The sequence below is a fragment of the Rhipicephalus sanguineus genome, chromosome 4, assembly GCF_013339695.2.
Source record: "Rhipicephalus sanguineus isolate Rsan-2018 chromosome 4, BIME_Rsan_1.4, whole genome shotgun sequence".
Classification (NCBI taxonomy): Eukaryota; Metazoa; Arthropoda; class Arachnida; order Ixodida; family Ixodidae; genus Rhipicephalus; species Rhipicephalus sanguineus.
The window spans coordinates 150,791,703-150,808,569 of record NC_051179.1 but is presented as its reverse complement, the minus strand read 5'-3'; the positions used below and the strand labels follow the sequence as shown (position 1 = coordinate 150,808,569).

The following is a 16,867-nucleotide window of genomic DNA, read 5'->3' as shown; positions in this document are numbered from 1 at the left end:
CCAATGAATGTTGCTGAGCGAGCGCGAGTAGGAACATAAGTGGTGTTGTTTTACACACGGGCATACTCGCATCACCTCTCTCCCTCATCAGTCACTCAACCTCACATTCACATAAATAAGTGTGAGTGGATGTAGTCATAAGCGACTTTTGGATATATAATACATGTGACCAAACGTAAATGATTCGCCTCGAAATTGTATTCGCATGCGTCGTACGTCCTATACACGTAGAAATATCAGAATTGTGGAAGCAGCATCAGATTTCGAAAATGTAAAGTTGGCCAATGCATGTTTAGCATTGCTGCAGAACAGTTATTGCTCGTGGACAGAGGTTGGCGGTACGGAAGATCTGTGATGATTTGTGCTACAGTAAACGCTGACGCCTCTGTACAGTCTCACGAACGATTTCAGACTGATAATTTTCGGCAACGCTTTGGCTGAAGGTCAGCAAAATAAACAAACTCACTGATACACACTCAGAAAATATATTTCTGCTCAGGGGTCACGTGGTTTCATGCACGATCACTAGACTCGAACTCGTTCTTAACAGAATTGTAGTCAATCGTTTCAACTCGAACTCAAGCTTACGAGCATTATAGTGAACCGGAATAACTAGCAATCAGATTAACCAAAATTGAACTCAGTCGGGTTCACTCGAATTCAGGCTAACCAGAATGCGTCTCAGCTGGACGCCCTCAGGCTCATACTCACGGCGAGGTCTCAGTTGGAGTGAGTCCCAGCGAGTTCATTAATGAGCGAGCTTGCTGACTGACGATGAGAACTGAAAAGAGGAATCATGACGTCGTTAATGATCTCGTAATCTCAGACATTCCACCCTTTGGAATATTTCAGCTGCGTCACAGCAAGGAGGCATCCATCGTGATAGCTCTACTTCTCAGAGGCGCTGGGAACTTGCACGGTTGGCGCAGGAAAATGCACAGTAGACGTACGGAAGTAATAGTTCTGTTGTGGTTATAAGGCAGCGAGTGGCTGTTTATAAGGGCGAATGTGCGTTCTTTCACAATGACCAGTAGAATATGTATTACGCACTCGGGGATGCAACGAAATAGGCGGCAGGTGTGAAAATGAACCGAATCGTATTAGAATTCACATTTCTGGAATTACTCGTGCTCTTTACAGTTAAAAAAATCACAGCATATCCACGTGGTGAATGATGATGAGTGGGGCGAAGCGAACTCGCGCTGCAGCACGACGATGGCATTGGCGCGAGCGTGGTCCTTCTTGATGGAAGATATTGTGACTAGATTGTTTGAGACCCACAATCTGTCGCACACACCGCAACTATGGCCGAAACTGTTATCAAGGAAGTCCCGCTGGAAGCGCGTGTCGGCGCCTTCGGGCAGAGCCCGCCTGATTCGTTTTGCAGCCACTTCACGTGCTCGGACAACCTCGGGCTCTGCCTGCCGCTACGCGCGCTTTCTCGCCACTTCACGGTCCCTCACATTTTGAAGATCCGATTCGCCCCACAGCCGTGCAGCTTCGCCCTCGCGGGCTCGAACGGCGCGGTCTTCGCGCTGCAGCCGTGCAGCTTGTCGAGCAGCTTCGGCGTCGCAGGCTCGAACGGCGGTGTCTTCGCGCCGCAGTTGTGCAGCTTGTCGAGCAGCTTCGGCGTCGCGGGCTCGAACGGCGGTGTCTTCGCGCCGCAGCCGTGCAGCTTGTCGAGCAGCTTCGGCTTCGCGGGCTCGAACGGCGGAATCTGCTTCGCGGCGTCAGGATTCTGTCTGCGAGCGCGCTCTGTCGCCGCATTCCGTGCCCTCCGTTCCGCAGCCTTGTCTTCCATCTGACGACTCCGAGCTAAAGAGAAAGCGTGCCAAGAGAGAGCCTCATGGCGCGTTACTTCTGAAATGTTGTCTTCGGGTGTTGTTGAAAACACGAGACGTAGTAAAGAAGAAAGAACGCTACACAAGCGAGCACGCAACGAGAGTGTCACTCGTCAACGTCGTCTTCTTCTACTGCATACCAGAACGCGCAGTAAAGAAGAAAGAATGCCACACAGGCGAACACGCACAAGAGTCTCACTCGTCAACGTCGTCTTCTTCTTCTACTGCATACCAGAACGCGCGCTTCTCACGAACTAGAGGTGGCTACTACAAACCTACAAACCTACAAACGGAGGATGGACAGACCCACGGCATAAGCAGCTTCGCCCCTAAAAGCCGGGAGGATTTCATGTACTAAGGTCTGGTTGCGCTTTGTAGTCTATCTAGACAATGTATATTTCAATTCACTAATCGTTGTAATGAGTCTAAGGTTATCGGGGATACTTAGGAGTCTAGTGTTACACTTTATGAAGGAAGGTGGGCTTGCGTTCACGAACATAGCAGAAGAGAACGAAACAACATAAACGTCGACTATCAAGAAAGGCAGTAGCTTAGTGTTGGTGAAGACGAGAGCAACAAGGCAGCGCCCATGTGTCCAGTTTCTCTTCGTTGTCGTCCTCGTCTTCACCAGCTCTATGCCACTACCTTTGAAGATGCACCAACGAGCCCACATCGCTACACTTGTCGACTATCAACTGACTATTGCGGGGTACACATAAAACACACACATGTTGGAATTTGGCACAACTACACCCCCTTCATGGAGTTTGCGAATGGATTAAATCATCTGCATCATCATACGACGGGCAATCACAATATCAACAGCCTCCCATGAAAGACGCCTTTCTCGGCGGCCAGCGACTCGTCTTTCGTGATGACAGAAACAAGATATCCGCTATTGCCAGCTTTTTGCAGGCGCTTGTTACATACGGCGTAACCCATTGAAAGGAACAGAAGAAAGTGGTCGCTGACACGAACTCGGTGGCTGCACCCAGTCGTGTCCAAGCTATGCGTCACAATCTACAGCGAGATAAAAATAACGAAGTATGCCAGAGAGCGCGTGGGTATCATAGTGCAATAGTTTTAATGACTGAAAAATAGTTTATAACTGTGACTTAAGGCATGGGTGGTCATAGAAATGCACTGCCATTTTATATGGTTGCTTACTTGAATACATATTCGTGGTTGACATGGAAGGGCACAGCACGTATTTATGATCTGCGGAACTCTAAACGATGCTAATGGAAACAACCTACGAGTCACAAAGGGGACCTACGGACGGCGAAAGTGCATCAGTAGTGTTTATTGTGGGGGTTATGCAAACAAGCCCTTTATGACAAAGGGTATAGCATTCTGCATCATTTTTTATTTACGAGTTTGTTTAGATGACACTGACACCAGCTCGTATTTTATGCTTTATTATATGACCTAGTTTTAGATAGGGTTCCCCGTAATAAGTAACAGCGTTGAGATCAATACCGCATTCAAAGAAACCTTCGAATGCAACGGTAAGGACAAGACGGCACATGCTAGGGATGTGGCTGATCCACCGCGGGTCCGCCGTCCGATGCTGAGAGTTGGTGCAGCTCCATCACAGATGACGGCACCAGGCAACGACTTGCAGTGCTCTGCATCAAGTAAGAGCTAATCTTAGAGCCTCTCATTGAGAACTTAGAGAGTAGCTGTGATAAGAAAAATGACATACGTGATATGCACCGCTTTTGTGTGCAGCGCAATCAACGTGCACAAAGAACAGGAGAACAATAATAATATCGGTAGTTTTACATGCGAGAACCACGATATCATTATGAGGCGCGCCGTAGTGGAGGGCTCAGGAAATTTCGATCATCTGGTATGCTTTAACGTGTGCTGACATCACACAGTACACAGACCCAGTGATGCTACCGAGGACTTCTGATTTGGAGCAATTTTTGGAGCAGCAAAATTTCCGTTTTGGAGCACTTTGGAGCAGCAAAATTTTCATCTTGGAGCACTTTGGAGCAGATAATTTTGCATCTGGGAGCACTCTGGAGCAGCAAATTTTGCATCCTGGAGTGCACTACAGAAGCATATTGCAATAAATTCAAGCACCGGAATATTACTATGGGGCTCTTATGAAGGCTAGAAATATTTCGATTCATTGCAAATCTCATGGAAAAATCATCTCAGGAGAACACCATACTTCACTCGCTAATCAAAAAATAAGGGCTCATGCAGTTGAGTGTTCTGAATTAACCTCTTCGGCGATTATTTTCGACACTAGCAAATAAACAGAATACCAGATCAATAAAATTGCACTTCAAGAAATAACACTCTAAATAAATCTATGTGGTTATCAGCAGACATTGTAGACAAACGCCGTGACGTACAGCAGTGCTTCAATGCCAAAGAGCCACACTGTCCCTAATGCATTCCCCTAAGAAAACTCCAAGGCGAAAGCCAGGTTCTTTTTCTTCTCGATCGACGGGTTGATCCTCCCCCTCCTTCTCTGCAAGCTTTCTGCACCTCACCTGGTTTTGCGCTAGCTCCGTGATCGGCGCACCGATTACGGAAGCAGTGTAAAGCGACGATGTCGTGATGGCGTAATCACGTGACATCACGATATATGACGCCATGATGGCGTCACAAGTTTTGACGACCTATGACGTCGTGATGGCGTCATCACATGATTATTTTTTGCATCGATCGATTGACGCCGCCGACGGTCAACTTTCGTGTTTGATAAAGCATCTGATGCTTTCGCATTAATATTGCGTATTGAACGTTAACAACCTGGCCTTACATACCAAACTGTCCTCCACCATGTCACCTCCTTGCCATGCGCGAAACAGCTTCGCTTATCATTCACTTCACAGAGTGAAATGGCTCCTCAACTTTTTTAAATTGTTTATTGTGATAACAATTATACGGACGCTCTCCGCGGATTTTTGTCGTCGCCATTGCCGTAATTTTCTGTATAAAGACCAAATTAATAACATCATCGCGCGCATTCTAGCCGCGGGTAAAAGCTCGCGAGCGCTGGCGACGAACGCGGCTGAAGCGGCGATTAAGCTAGCCGGCCGTCTGTCTCCGTCGCACGGACAGCGCATGAGATAACATCTTCCCGCGTGCGGGCCTGCCGTCGATTGCTCATCAAATAGAGAGGAAACGCCCCGCCCGTCTTTCGTAAGGAGCATGAAAGGACGCCAGAGGAGGGGGGGGGGGGACCGCATCGTTCAAAGGGCGCAGTCGCTTGCGCGCGCGCCATCTCGAGGCATCAGGAGACGGCTCGTAAACTTGCTGTGCTCTCAACGCTTACTTCGTGTTTAGAGAACTCAGAGCAAGAAAACGCTTCGGTTCCTGGAGCGGCCATATTCCCTTAAACTAGTGTTTTGTTGAGTTACGCGAGATCGAATCCAAGAGAGTTAGCTGCTAGCCTTACTTCGTTTAACAATACAATTTGTTGATATCGCATTCATTGTTTCGCCCTTAAGCGAAACTGAGTTTCTTTACCCGTCAGCTATTGACCCCCGAAAGCGAGGGGCGGACGTGTAACATGGGGTAGCCGCTTCACTGTGGGCCGTCAGCGATGGGCCCGCTACTGACAAGCTGCGTATTTGCGGCTGCTCCGACCAGGATATATGCTTTTATTAATGAGATGACATTTTTAAAAAGCAAGCAACAAATTCGAATTGGAACCCTAGCACGTGAGCTCGAAAGGGCAGGGCCTTTTAGGGGGTATTCACCGCAGAGTGATTAAACTCGGACGTGCTGGTATAAGCAATTACGAAAAAGCTCTTCCTAATGAAGATCCATGGATAAAGTATATCCTAGGAAAAGTGTGAACGCGTTTCCACCGTTCGCGTGCTCTTCCATAAACGCGAAGCAAGGAAAATTCGATATTGTTCCATATATATACTGCTAGCGATCCCAGATTTCATTCCGCGATGTCCGGAAACAGAAGTGACAGACATTTTAGCAGCACACATGTAGTTATTACTGAACATTGCTTTCCTTACGTGCCGTGCGACGCTTGAAACGAGCTATCAGCAGCGTTTCTAGAACAGACGACGTCCGCCAATGAATCGCCGTCGCACTTTCTCGCTACCGAGAGGCCTAGACGTCACGAGCCTCTGCGGAGAGCGCGTTTTGCTGTCGAGCCGACTTGCAGAACAGAAGCTGCGTCGGCACCGTGCTTGGCATCGTGGCTTATGCGGGACGCACGCGCGAGCGCTATTTATTCAGCGGAATAATTCTTGGTCCATGGTTGCGACTTTGGCAGCCCCAAGATCAAGCTGCATATGTTCTGACGCGCCGGCCGTGCGATTGCCGGTGATAGACGCCCCCAAACCTAAGACTTTGGCGCAGTTTGGCGCAATTTTCGTCGATATTATCAGGATGGCGCAGTAAATACAATTTGGCGCACTTTGGCGCAGTTGGCGCAGGAGTGGAATCACTGCAGACCTCTAGCATTTATCCTCCAACGAAATGCGACCGACGCTGTGGAAGGTACGTTTACAAGCAAAACAGTGTGGTAATAGAATATACCATTGCACACATATCGTAGAGTAGTTCTTTGGCTTTGTGACACGGTATGGAAACCCTTGTTTAACTATCACAACTACAAACTGTGCACGAAAAGTGGCTAAACTGTTCCTAAAATTTTGCTTTCTAGGGCTTCCAGTATGCGACATGTTTGTGGCGAGCGAAAGCGCTCCGTTTCGGTCGCTGCTGGCACAATGTGTGAGAAATGGCAGAGGTGGGATAGTTGGTCACTGTTCATATTGAACAAATCTTTAGGTGGAATGACCCAAAGAGAAAAGGCTGCAAATAGGCAGACACGACAGCGCATATTCAACGTGATTAGTGAGTTCAAATGTTCAAATCTATGTCGCCTTGCGTGCCATCATGACATAGTATTTGGAGGCATTAGCTTTGTCTTATGCACAATTCCATGAGCATATGGTCACATTTTTTCAAAACCTGAGATGAATATTTTTGGTTGGGAGGGATAGCAGTGAGGGAAATCTTCCTACCTTTGTTGAATGTGCTCGAAACGAAGTACATTTTTTATTCGTTAATGAATGCTTTATTTAAAGCAATGACCTGTGCTGTAGTAAAGTGTTGAATGCTTGCAGCTAAAACTTAGTGTAATGTTTTCTTTACAAGGTCAGTAAACATTCTCTGACCTCCGAGCAAATAATAATGTGGCGATATACCGACTGTCTCACGTAACTAGAACCAAGCCTCTGAAAAAAAAATGTGCTGACCGCAACTTCATGGAACCAGTTTGTTTCCTACTGAACGCAACTAAAGACACATGGTTTGCCGCCAAGCGGTGCTCGTTAGGGTATTTTTATATTCCACCTATCTAGGTAATTAAATAAAATACGCTAGGAAAAATTTTGAATATTCAATTTAGGGCCAATGGTGCTTCGTTTTGCTGTAGAACACACCCCAAAACAACCGATCAGTTTTTTGTCGCATCGTACATACTGCGTGGTGATTTTTTCAAGCGTTTAAAGAAAGCCCGCGAAATATGAAATGAACGCACGCGATCGCGCTCATTATTACAGCGCTGTCAACCATGCTTCGAGCGAAAGAATGGTGCGTGCGGACCGTCAGTCCTATCGTTTATCTGGCACGATGGCGCTTCCTTGCCATGTACCACCATCAAAAATGCTGATGCACTGTGAAGCCGACGCCTGGATATGTCGATATCGATATCGATACTCACTCGGCGGACAGATGAGGCCACTTTGGCGGCCCACAGTGGCACTTGCACAGCTCCGACTGCGATGAGCACCCAGGCTGCGACGCACGCTCCCGGAAGGCCAGGCGGAGCCGCCGCGCCGCCGCATCCACCACTCATCAAGCTGCCGACCAATGCGCACGAAAGGAGCGGCGGCAGGACCCAGGTCCACAGCGCCTCAAGTGTCGAATTCCATGGTTCGCCGTGCATCAGTAGCACATCGAGCCGAAATGCTCGAAGCCTACGTGGGTGCAGTGAGACATGATGTGCATATATTTTAGGTGCGAGAAATATTTGACTCATATAGTCGAACCCCACTACAACGAAACCACACCTGGCCTGAGATAGAGCTTCTGCATACCCGATATTCTTTGTGAATGTGTGCCCTAAGCTGTATTAAAGGAGAGCAAGAGAGCTAGTTGGTAGATCTTAGGACTAATAAGAAATGGCGAGAAGAAAAGATCACGATAAACAGGGCACCGAACTAACGTCCTTAAATGTGTTTTCTTGGGTCCTAGTAGAGGAGACACTTTCTCAGCAATGTGTTCCTTATGCAGAGATTTGAGGGTAATTATTTTAGTTTGCCCAAGCTGCATGCATAATCTGATGCTGTGGACAGTGGGAGTGCGTATGCGTCCCCTATACCAAAGTGGCATTCGTTAATGCTTTTCGTTAACGCTCTTGCAGTTAAAGTGAATACTTTACAATCGAAGTGAAGTAGGGAGCACCGAAAACGTCTAAACGGTGCGTGAGACACGACGGGCACTTCGCGTACGAGAGCAACACGTACGCCTTTTTACCTGAGATTGCCAGCAATCTCAGGCATAAAGCGATGCTTCAGCGAGCGTGACAGTGGTAAAAACGGCGGTTGTCACCTCCTTTCGGCTGGCGGTTTAGCGTGCACTTAATATACCACTGTTTGATAAGAACTTCATAATTCGCGAATATAGGTTTTTATATTGTGGTAGTTAGGCTGCATGCGTTCTGGAAAGTAGCTACTTCTTGCTGTGAAAGTGTTTATTGGTTGGCTGATGGAGTATAGAGTCCCGATGAGACAAAGCCTATGAGAAATGCCGCACTGGACGGCTCCGAGTAATTTCGACCACATGGGGTTATTTAGTGCTCGCTGACACCGCACTACTCACGGGCCTCTAGCATTTCGACTCCAACGAAATGGGACTGACGGCCGGGATCGAAAGCAGCATCTTCAGTGTCACAGGCGAGCACCGTAACGATTGAGCCATCGCGACGGGCGCTGCGAAATTGTGAGACTGCGTCGTGAAAGGGGTCATGAGGCACCCCTTGGTCTTGTTGAAGAAACACATCCTACGGAAAGCTGAGACGGCTATGAACTGCTCAGCCAAATATTGCAGTCGTGCGCGCCGCTTAAAGGCTACAAGCGGAGAGCGAAGTTGCTGTTTTCTCAGGCTCCCTTCTTTTCAAACAAAGGCTGGTTCTCACACTTGTCGGTGGGCGGAGCGTCTGTCAGGGGACGTGGCTCATCTGTTTCTCCGCGTCGCAAAAGACATAGCATCCGCATTGGCCGATAGCCGACATAAATATAGAGCGGCGTTCGGATCAGATGCGCTTCTTGCCACGGGGTACCGCCACTTGCCGGCACCGCACTCCTCAGTGTGCTAACTTTACACGGCAGCCACACTCGCGCATGCGAATCACAGCGGGAGGGCGATCGCGTTTCATGACGCGCGCTGACGGAACTTCTTTCCCCCGTGCCATCTCTCCCTGTGTAGCTTCCAGTGCGCTCTTCGGGACGAGAAAATAGAAGAAGCGCTGAGAGCGTGCGCCAAAACAACGTCACTCCGCTCGTCCTTGACGGATTCGGGAAATTTTTGCTGCAATATATTCGGGAAGCAGTAAACTCCGATAATAAAAGTCATTAGATCATTATTTGGAAGAGTGGTTCATGACTCTTTTGAGGCATTATTGGTGAACAGGGAGCATAAAATGATATAAAGCCTCACTTTTTTGTCCTCGGATGGCAATAAAGAAGGTGACATACCTATGGCGTTTGATGACGTGCGCATTCAGTACATTGCAACATACATCGCGCTAGCTTTGCTTAGTAGAATCACGGGCACTTGCCGAACCGAAAAGCTCTCTCTTTGTATTCTGATTTCAATGTTCACTACGTCGCGTGGCATTTTCAAGTGACTGCCGTCCCTGATGACATGAGTATAGAAAAAGTTATTTTTGTATTCAAGGTTACTTAAGCTTCGTGCCAAAGCAGCTTAGTCGCTTGTAATGCAAGTACTCCAAGAAACATTCTGGTAATGACCTCATCACAGCCTTACGATGCTACGGAGCTAAAGAAATATATTGAGACGACTATACATTTCGCTTTGCCTGTTTTCAAGTGATTCGTACGTGAGCGGGGTAGCATTCGCTTGCAACCCAGCATGAACGACAGAGCACGCCATAAAAAATAGGCTTGCAAACACACACACACACAAAGGCTCGACACCCCTACGTATTTGCAGGAAATGTTCTGAAACAGCTAGTTTACTAATAAGCTAGCATCTGCTTTGGCAATGGCTCGAACAATGCTCCAACGGTTGAAGTGTACGTGTTTTGAAACACTGACACTGGTTGAAGGTCCCAATGTTAAATTCACGCATGTCCGAATTTCGAAAGGAAGCCAGCAGCCGTGACACTTGCCGTAGTCAAAGGCAGTGGAGTAGCTTTGACTAACTAGCATATTTTGATGTGCGGCTTAATCATAGCATACGATGATTCTTTTGTTCCATCTCCAAAGTCGCGTTTGTTAATGCAAACCACCGCCTCCTTGCTTAGCAGGACAACGACATGCTAGTAAGAGAGCCCGTAGGGTAAGTGGATCACACTAATTATATCGCCTTCCTGTAACCGAGCATGTGAACTCAATATGCAGAAAACTTCACTTGCATAAGAGTCTCCAACGTGTAGTGAACGCGTGTTACGCAGGCGTATTTGCCGCTTTCTTTCTACAACCTGGAATTTATGTAATCGAACTTGTGAATTTGCGCATAAGTGTTATTGGTATTATACACCGCTTCACAGTAGGAAGTTAACCAAGTAGAAGAAAGGCACGCACGTACCGTAGACCCAGGACACGGCGACCACCTCACAAAACGCGGTGTACGCCAGCAAGGGCCCGAGCACCTGCGCGTTGAGAAGATGCAGCAACTGTAACCCCGCTTGACGCGACACCAGCGGTAGGCCGGCAATGAATCCGACTGCGCAATGGGCCATGGCCAGGGCGGGCTTCTGGGGTACCATGTCGGGGAATGTGTCCACCCAGTGCGTCAGCACAGACTCCAGCAGGGTGGCCTGTGAGCGTGCAGCATATAAGCACGAGTCCTTGCTTTTGGCACAGATAGAGGGTAACTGCAAGAATTTAGTTGCTTATTATAATGAATGAAACTTGCGTGATTAGTAGCCCATTTCATTCCGTGTAAGAAGTAGCGACTAATATGTTCAAACGACAGAAGAAGTAAAAATGTTCATAACCATCACACAGGGCGGCGATACTTCCGGGAGGCGCGTCACCCCCTGCGGGCCAGCGCGCTCGTGGCGAACAAATGAGAGAGAAAGCTCACGGATGGCGCGGTAACTCGGACTATACATGATGGGTTCGAAAAACTTTTGCGACGTACGGGAGATGCCGGAGGCAACGAAGTCCAATAGTAAGGTCATTCTATGATAACTTAAAAAGGCTTTGCAGGGTCCCATTAAAACTCGTGCAAGATAAGGAGGAAAGGCGAAATGAAGAAGACTGAGGGCTCAAAACTGCAGTAAAAGTAATAACAAAAAAGTCTTGCTTTTTGATTCGTACAGAAATATGCTGCTGGTACCGTTTCGGCGACGTCGTTATCATCATCGTCATCATCGTCATCATGTCGAAGTCCAATCCAAGAATTTTATTTCGTATCAGCTCACTTAAGTTTCCACCCTAATTCATCAGTGGTCTTGTCGCGACTGATTTCCGCGGCATCAACGTCGCAGTGGCGTCCGATCCGACGAAGAGAGAAAAACAATGTAAAATGAAAAGCAACGTTGCAGTCTACGGATACAGAACTTGTGCTCGTTTAAAGTGTCCCACGTCAGCCGTGTGGAGCTGGACCTAGTTCTTTTAACTGTTTTTTAAATGCCGGCTCTTTCCACGGCCCCGTGTTGCCATCGCGTTCACCGATCATAATGGAGACTTTCTTTGGTAACTACCTTCTTATGATGTTAAAGCGGTGCTACAGCGTTTTTTCGACGCCTTTTTGCGACACTAGAATGTGTGCAGTATTGAATACTCAGTGGAACGCACAAGAAATTACGAGAGTTGGCGCACGGGAACTGAATTCATTAGTCTTAAATGATGGAAAATCGAATGGATGACGAGAAAAAACGTTCCTTCTCGCATTTAACTCTCGCAGTGACGTCAGTGCTTACTTCCAGTTACGATGCTCGTCTTGTAGCGATATACCGGAAGTCTAACTGCTGTACACCGCACTTCGCGTAATGCCGCAATTGCCTTCAAAATATTAGATCCAAAAACAAAAGTCATTTTATATCTGATAAAAAATTAAAAAAAATGTTTTTATATATTTTAGTGCACAATAGTGTGACCTCACAGGAACCACACGAATGTTACGTGCGACACGGGGTGTCAAGGTGATAATAAATCGGGGCCACTGTAGTGACTGTCCCATGACCACACGTCATTTCCGATGCTGAAAACGCCGTTGCGTGCCGCTGCATTCGGAGGAAAAGGTGCTTCCTTCATTGAAATGAAACTACTATGTGGAACTGCTTTATTCAGCCGCACTCGAGGTAAATCACAGTGATGATCATATATACAGATGACGAAGATGTACAAGTGATGATGATGATATGTGAAGATGATGAAGAGTCATTCATTTGTCGCGCTCGCATTACAATTACTTTGTTTCCGACGCTCCTACTTGCGTTACGACATCTTCGCATTCTGCCGTACTAGAAGTGGTAAAAATGGCGTGCTTTATCCGTGTCGCAGGGCCCCTTTGAGGCAAAAAGAAAAACCGAAATCTTAACATGTCATTTATCTCCCGTGTTTACTGAAATTCGCACGTGTTGTAGAGGTTGCAGGGAAAATGTATCGTGCCAACATAAATTCCTACAATGCGTTGATTCTGCGAAAATTATTAGTGGCACGAGCACCGAGTACCTCTTCCAAGCGTATCCGGTCGAGAGCCTATTTTCCGAATATTACCGATGAGTCTTCTAAAAAACAGAAATCAAAAGTTCTGGTTGAAGTTTAGAGTTATATTGAACAAATATGGTATCAGAGCATAACTTGGTTTGAGAAAAAAGGCCCAATTAACTGTCAGAATAATTAATGAAAATAGTTCATTGAAAGGTTGTGAGCGGATGGGATCATCGTGGCACCTGGCGGAGCAGATCTCAACCACACGCTTTTTTCTACGTAGCCTCCGAGATCCGCTCCGGCAGTGCGCGGAACGCAACGCAACCTAAGGAACACAGTAGGGCACACGAACTGCGACTTGCGAGTCTGACATATAAGTCAATGAATTAGCGCCGCCACCAGAACTTTCTTCCCTCTTATTGAGCGTGGGGGCCGTCTTGAGAAAATCATCGGGTTAACTCTGCTTGTATAAAACATGACGTGCTGCAACTAGCCCGACGAAGAGGTTGAGCTCACCTGAGAGTGTGCGCCCAAGACAACAACGAGCAGGAAGAAGAGGCCCGAGTAGGCCCAGTGCACCGAGTAGCTGTTGAGGGCAACAAACATGGCGCCCTGACCTGCGTGCATGAAGTCACAGTGAAATGGCGGGTAAATTACATTTCTGACAGGCGCCTGGTGTTAAAAAGTATGATGATTAACCAATACACCGGCAAAACTTTGAAAGGTAGCACGCTGCTATAAATGGCTGAAGTTAAAACGATACCTTAGCTCAATTCAATTCAATTAGCAGTTTACTTACCTTTCTATGAAATAGAGCAGTGGTCACAGAAAGCTATACTCCTGCTATTATCTTTACGAGGCGGTCCCTGCCTTAAACCTTCAAATGGCAGCAACGGACAGTTTGCCGACAAAAACGAAGTACATAACGAGAATTTTATGATTAGATAAATGCATTTTTCGTAGCGCACAATAGACAAAAATATTGCAAAACTCCGTAAAGCTCGTTAATTCGGATTTCACGGGACCACAAGAACTGCCCGAATTAACTGAATGCCGAATTATTGAAAGTGTCAAAAAGCAATCAATAAATGTGTATTTCATCGTTGCGCTTTCATTTCCGTGAGGAATGCGTAAATTATTTGCTTTGCATAAGAGCGGTGGAAAAGCTGTGTTTCTCGTCATTTGTGACTTCGTTCACAAAGTGAACGTGGCTCAAGATCCTCGTGTTTTAATCCGAAACGTGTTCTGAACCTATAGCTTATTACGTATCAACAACGCGATTCTAGATGGCGGCCCCGCCTTTCTGAAAGCCCGCGGCCGTTTCGGCTGTCCGCGAACGCCGTTTTAGTTCCTTTGAGTTGCCATATATGACCGAATTAACGAGTGTTTGATGCAATTAAAGGGACACTAAAGGCAAATATAAAGTCGACGTTGATTGTTGAAATAGCGACCCAGAAACCTCGTAGTGCTACGCTTATGCCAAGGAAGTGCTTATTTCGAAATGAAATCACGTTTTAGTGGTCCGCATCGCGTTAGCGCACTTTAAATCACCCGCCTGAAAGCGGTATTTTGCACGTTACTGTTGCCGTGCCCAACGTTGCCCGCCTTTACTGCGCGGCGGCGTGCATTAGCGGCGTGCACCATTCGGGCATCTGGCAACATCGCATGCATGCGGTATTTTGTGGAACTTTCTGTCAGAGCGACTTTACCGAGCGTGCGAAACACACGGGACAGTACGCGATACCGAGACTACCACTGAGATGCGACCGCGTGAGCGAAGCAGGGCGCCGGACGAAGCGCAGTTCGGCGAAAACGGAACTTTTGAACCACGCGCGCCGTTCCCCATGGCAATGCCAAAGAGGTTCTTTTTCCATGAATCAAACAGAAACGAACAAGCAGCATTTAATTACGTCTCTTGATGCACGGAAGGTTCTTTTTTTATTGCAGCTAGTTTGATTACTAGTTATTAATTGTATTCAGACTCTCGCACGTCATCACTATCACTTCCAATATGTCCCACCCGTGGCGCTCATCGTGTGATACATTTAGCTTAATTTCTCGGTAAGTAGGGCACTGCTGTTGATAATATTATCACGGGGTCGTGACGTGGACGAAGACCGCGGCGACGTGTCCCGAGATGAAAGTCTTTATTTGTCCGAAGTTGTGGCCGAGAAACAGAAAGGTAATTTACAGCAATACACACTGTATGCACTGATAGCGGCGAACAGAGCGTCGACCGTCGATCAACTGACAAGCGGTGAAGCGCGTCAGAATTTAAACATGTGCCGTCGAATATTCCAGCGTTATCGCTGGCTGTCGTGCAAATTCTAGAATAAGCTCGAGTGTGCGCGTCTTGCGCGCAATCTTAACAAAACGATCTACAATGATCGCGAAGGTTCTCGAACAATGAGGCGCGGTTCGCGCTGAGCGTTGCTGACAGTCTTTGTGGGCGAAAACCGAATACAGCAAAAGTTGTCATACATTGAGATTTCACTCCGACATAAATTCTTATTTGCCTTTAGTGTCCCTTTAAACAATACACATGCTTGCCAGAACCGAAGAACTCGTCCGAATTATCCGATTTTCCGAATTAACGACTGTGGAATTAATGAGCTTTTACTGTATATATGTAGGGCATTTGTAGCTACCACACTATATATTGTTTGATGCTTTAATATTCAAAAACGTTGTTTTGCTATGTAGATTTTGTGAATACGAGCAAATTTCTTCCATTTTTACATGCGTAATTCGACCGACTCACTTCATCGACGCTGTAGGAACGAAAGAAGAAAGATATAACTATGGAACCTAGGCAGAGGTGCATTTAGGCGTGTGCTCCGCTGATTTACTTAAACTTTATCGGCGGTGACGGCAGCGTGTCGCAGTTAGCGCCTCTTGTGGGACCCATGTAGAAACTGCCCTGACTGTAGTCGGGGAAAAACAACGCCCTTGCGAACATGGAGCCCATATTTTTTCGTCCTTTTCATGACTTATACTGCGCTAGCTGGCCGATGAGAGCTTCGTCTACACTTGCGCGTGAGAATCTCAACCGTTACTTTCGCTTTAATCACACATTCTTCAATTGCAACTATAGTGCGCACTGTTAGTACCTGAGTGCAGAGCCCGGTCTACAGGTGCGTCGATCTGCCAGGCGAGAGAACCGAGGGACGAGAAGACGACGATGGAGTACAGAAGACTGGAGCCTATTGTGAGCGCCAGAACTATCGTCACCGTCCTGCGTTGAGTGCACGCTGCATGTGAGCGAGCAGGTGCTGACAGAGGACGGGCGTAACTAGAGCATAAAACGCTTTGTGATATGCGATGAGTTCACCTTATTTACAGGCTTCAGCATACAAGTTAAAACAATAGTTGGTAGATAGTTGGGCTGTGTCTTTTTCTTTTATATGAGTGTACTTGTTATTGTTATCGCGACTTCTAGGAAGATTTATGAGTCCGCCAATCTTTATGAAGAAATATTCAACGTCGTCGCAACGCTCTGGGGTGCCTACTTTGGAAAGAGCAGTGGCTGTGTAGGAGATTGTTAGTAGTGTGCCTGGTCGATTAGTATATAATAACGAAAGCTCGTAGAACACAATTCCAGAGAGCGCTTCCGAGCATCTGTGTCTTCTTGGCGCCAACGGTAAGAGTACTTTAGGCGCGAGCTTCTTTTTGGCTAAAGATTACGTTAACCATCCGCACACAACCATGCACAAGTATGCAGCACCTGCATAAGTGGGTTACAAGCGACAACCGCGTCGACAGCAAGGTTTCTACGGCAACCTATCTTGGTTCAGAAAACAAGTGGCTCTTGATTATACATCCCGACAAATCGAGTTGTAGAGTGATTTTTTTAAACCTTTAAGTACATGCGTGTTCGAAAGTCTAGGCGCAAGAAAGTGTGCTGGTTGGGACTGCCTGCGATAGGGCGGATGTAAGACCATTTGGCAGCTTTCATGCATAACAGAGGGAACGTTGGCTGTGCAATTATTAACGCGAAAGGCTTAGGTGCCTCATCAAGCACGAAAATTCAGCGTCGGCGTCTCGCGGCGTCGGCGTCAACACGAGTGATGCAAAAATCATCATCTCATGATAAGGTCACTACATGAAGCCATCGTGACGTCACAG

General features: G+C 47.1%; 1 protein-coding gene across 1 annotated transcript in view; it reads right to left on the bottom strand.

Annotated features, from left to right (window-relative positions):
• Window positions 1-3,073: 3,073 nt before the first annotated feature.
• Window positions 3,074-16,867, bottom strand: part of LOC119391733 (uncharacterized) — a 37,651-nt gene continuing 23,857 nt past the window's right edge. The window contains exons 3-4 of the mRNA XM_049414929.1: window positions 10,668-10,899; window positions 3,074-3,469 (exon numbers count right to left, since the gene is read on the bottom strand). Of these exons, the coding sequence (XP_049270886.1) occupies window positions 3,276-3,469; window positions 10,668-10,899 (426 nt within the window). The 3' untranslated portion in view covers window positions 3,074-3,275. The remainder of the gene's footprint in view (window positions 3,470-10,667; window positions 10,900-16,867) is intronic.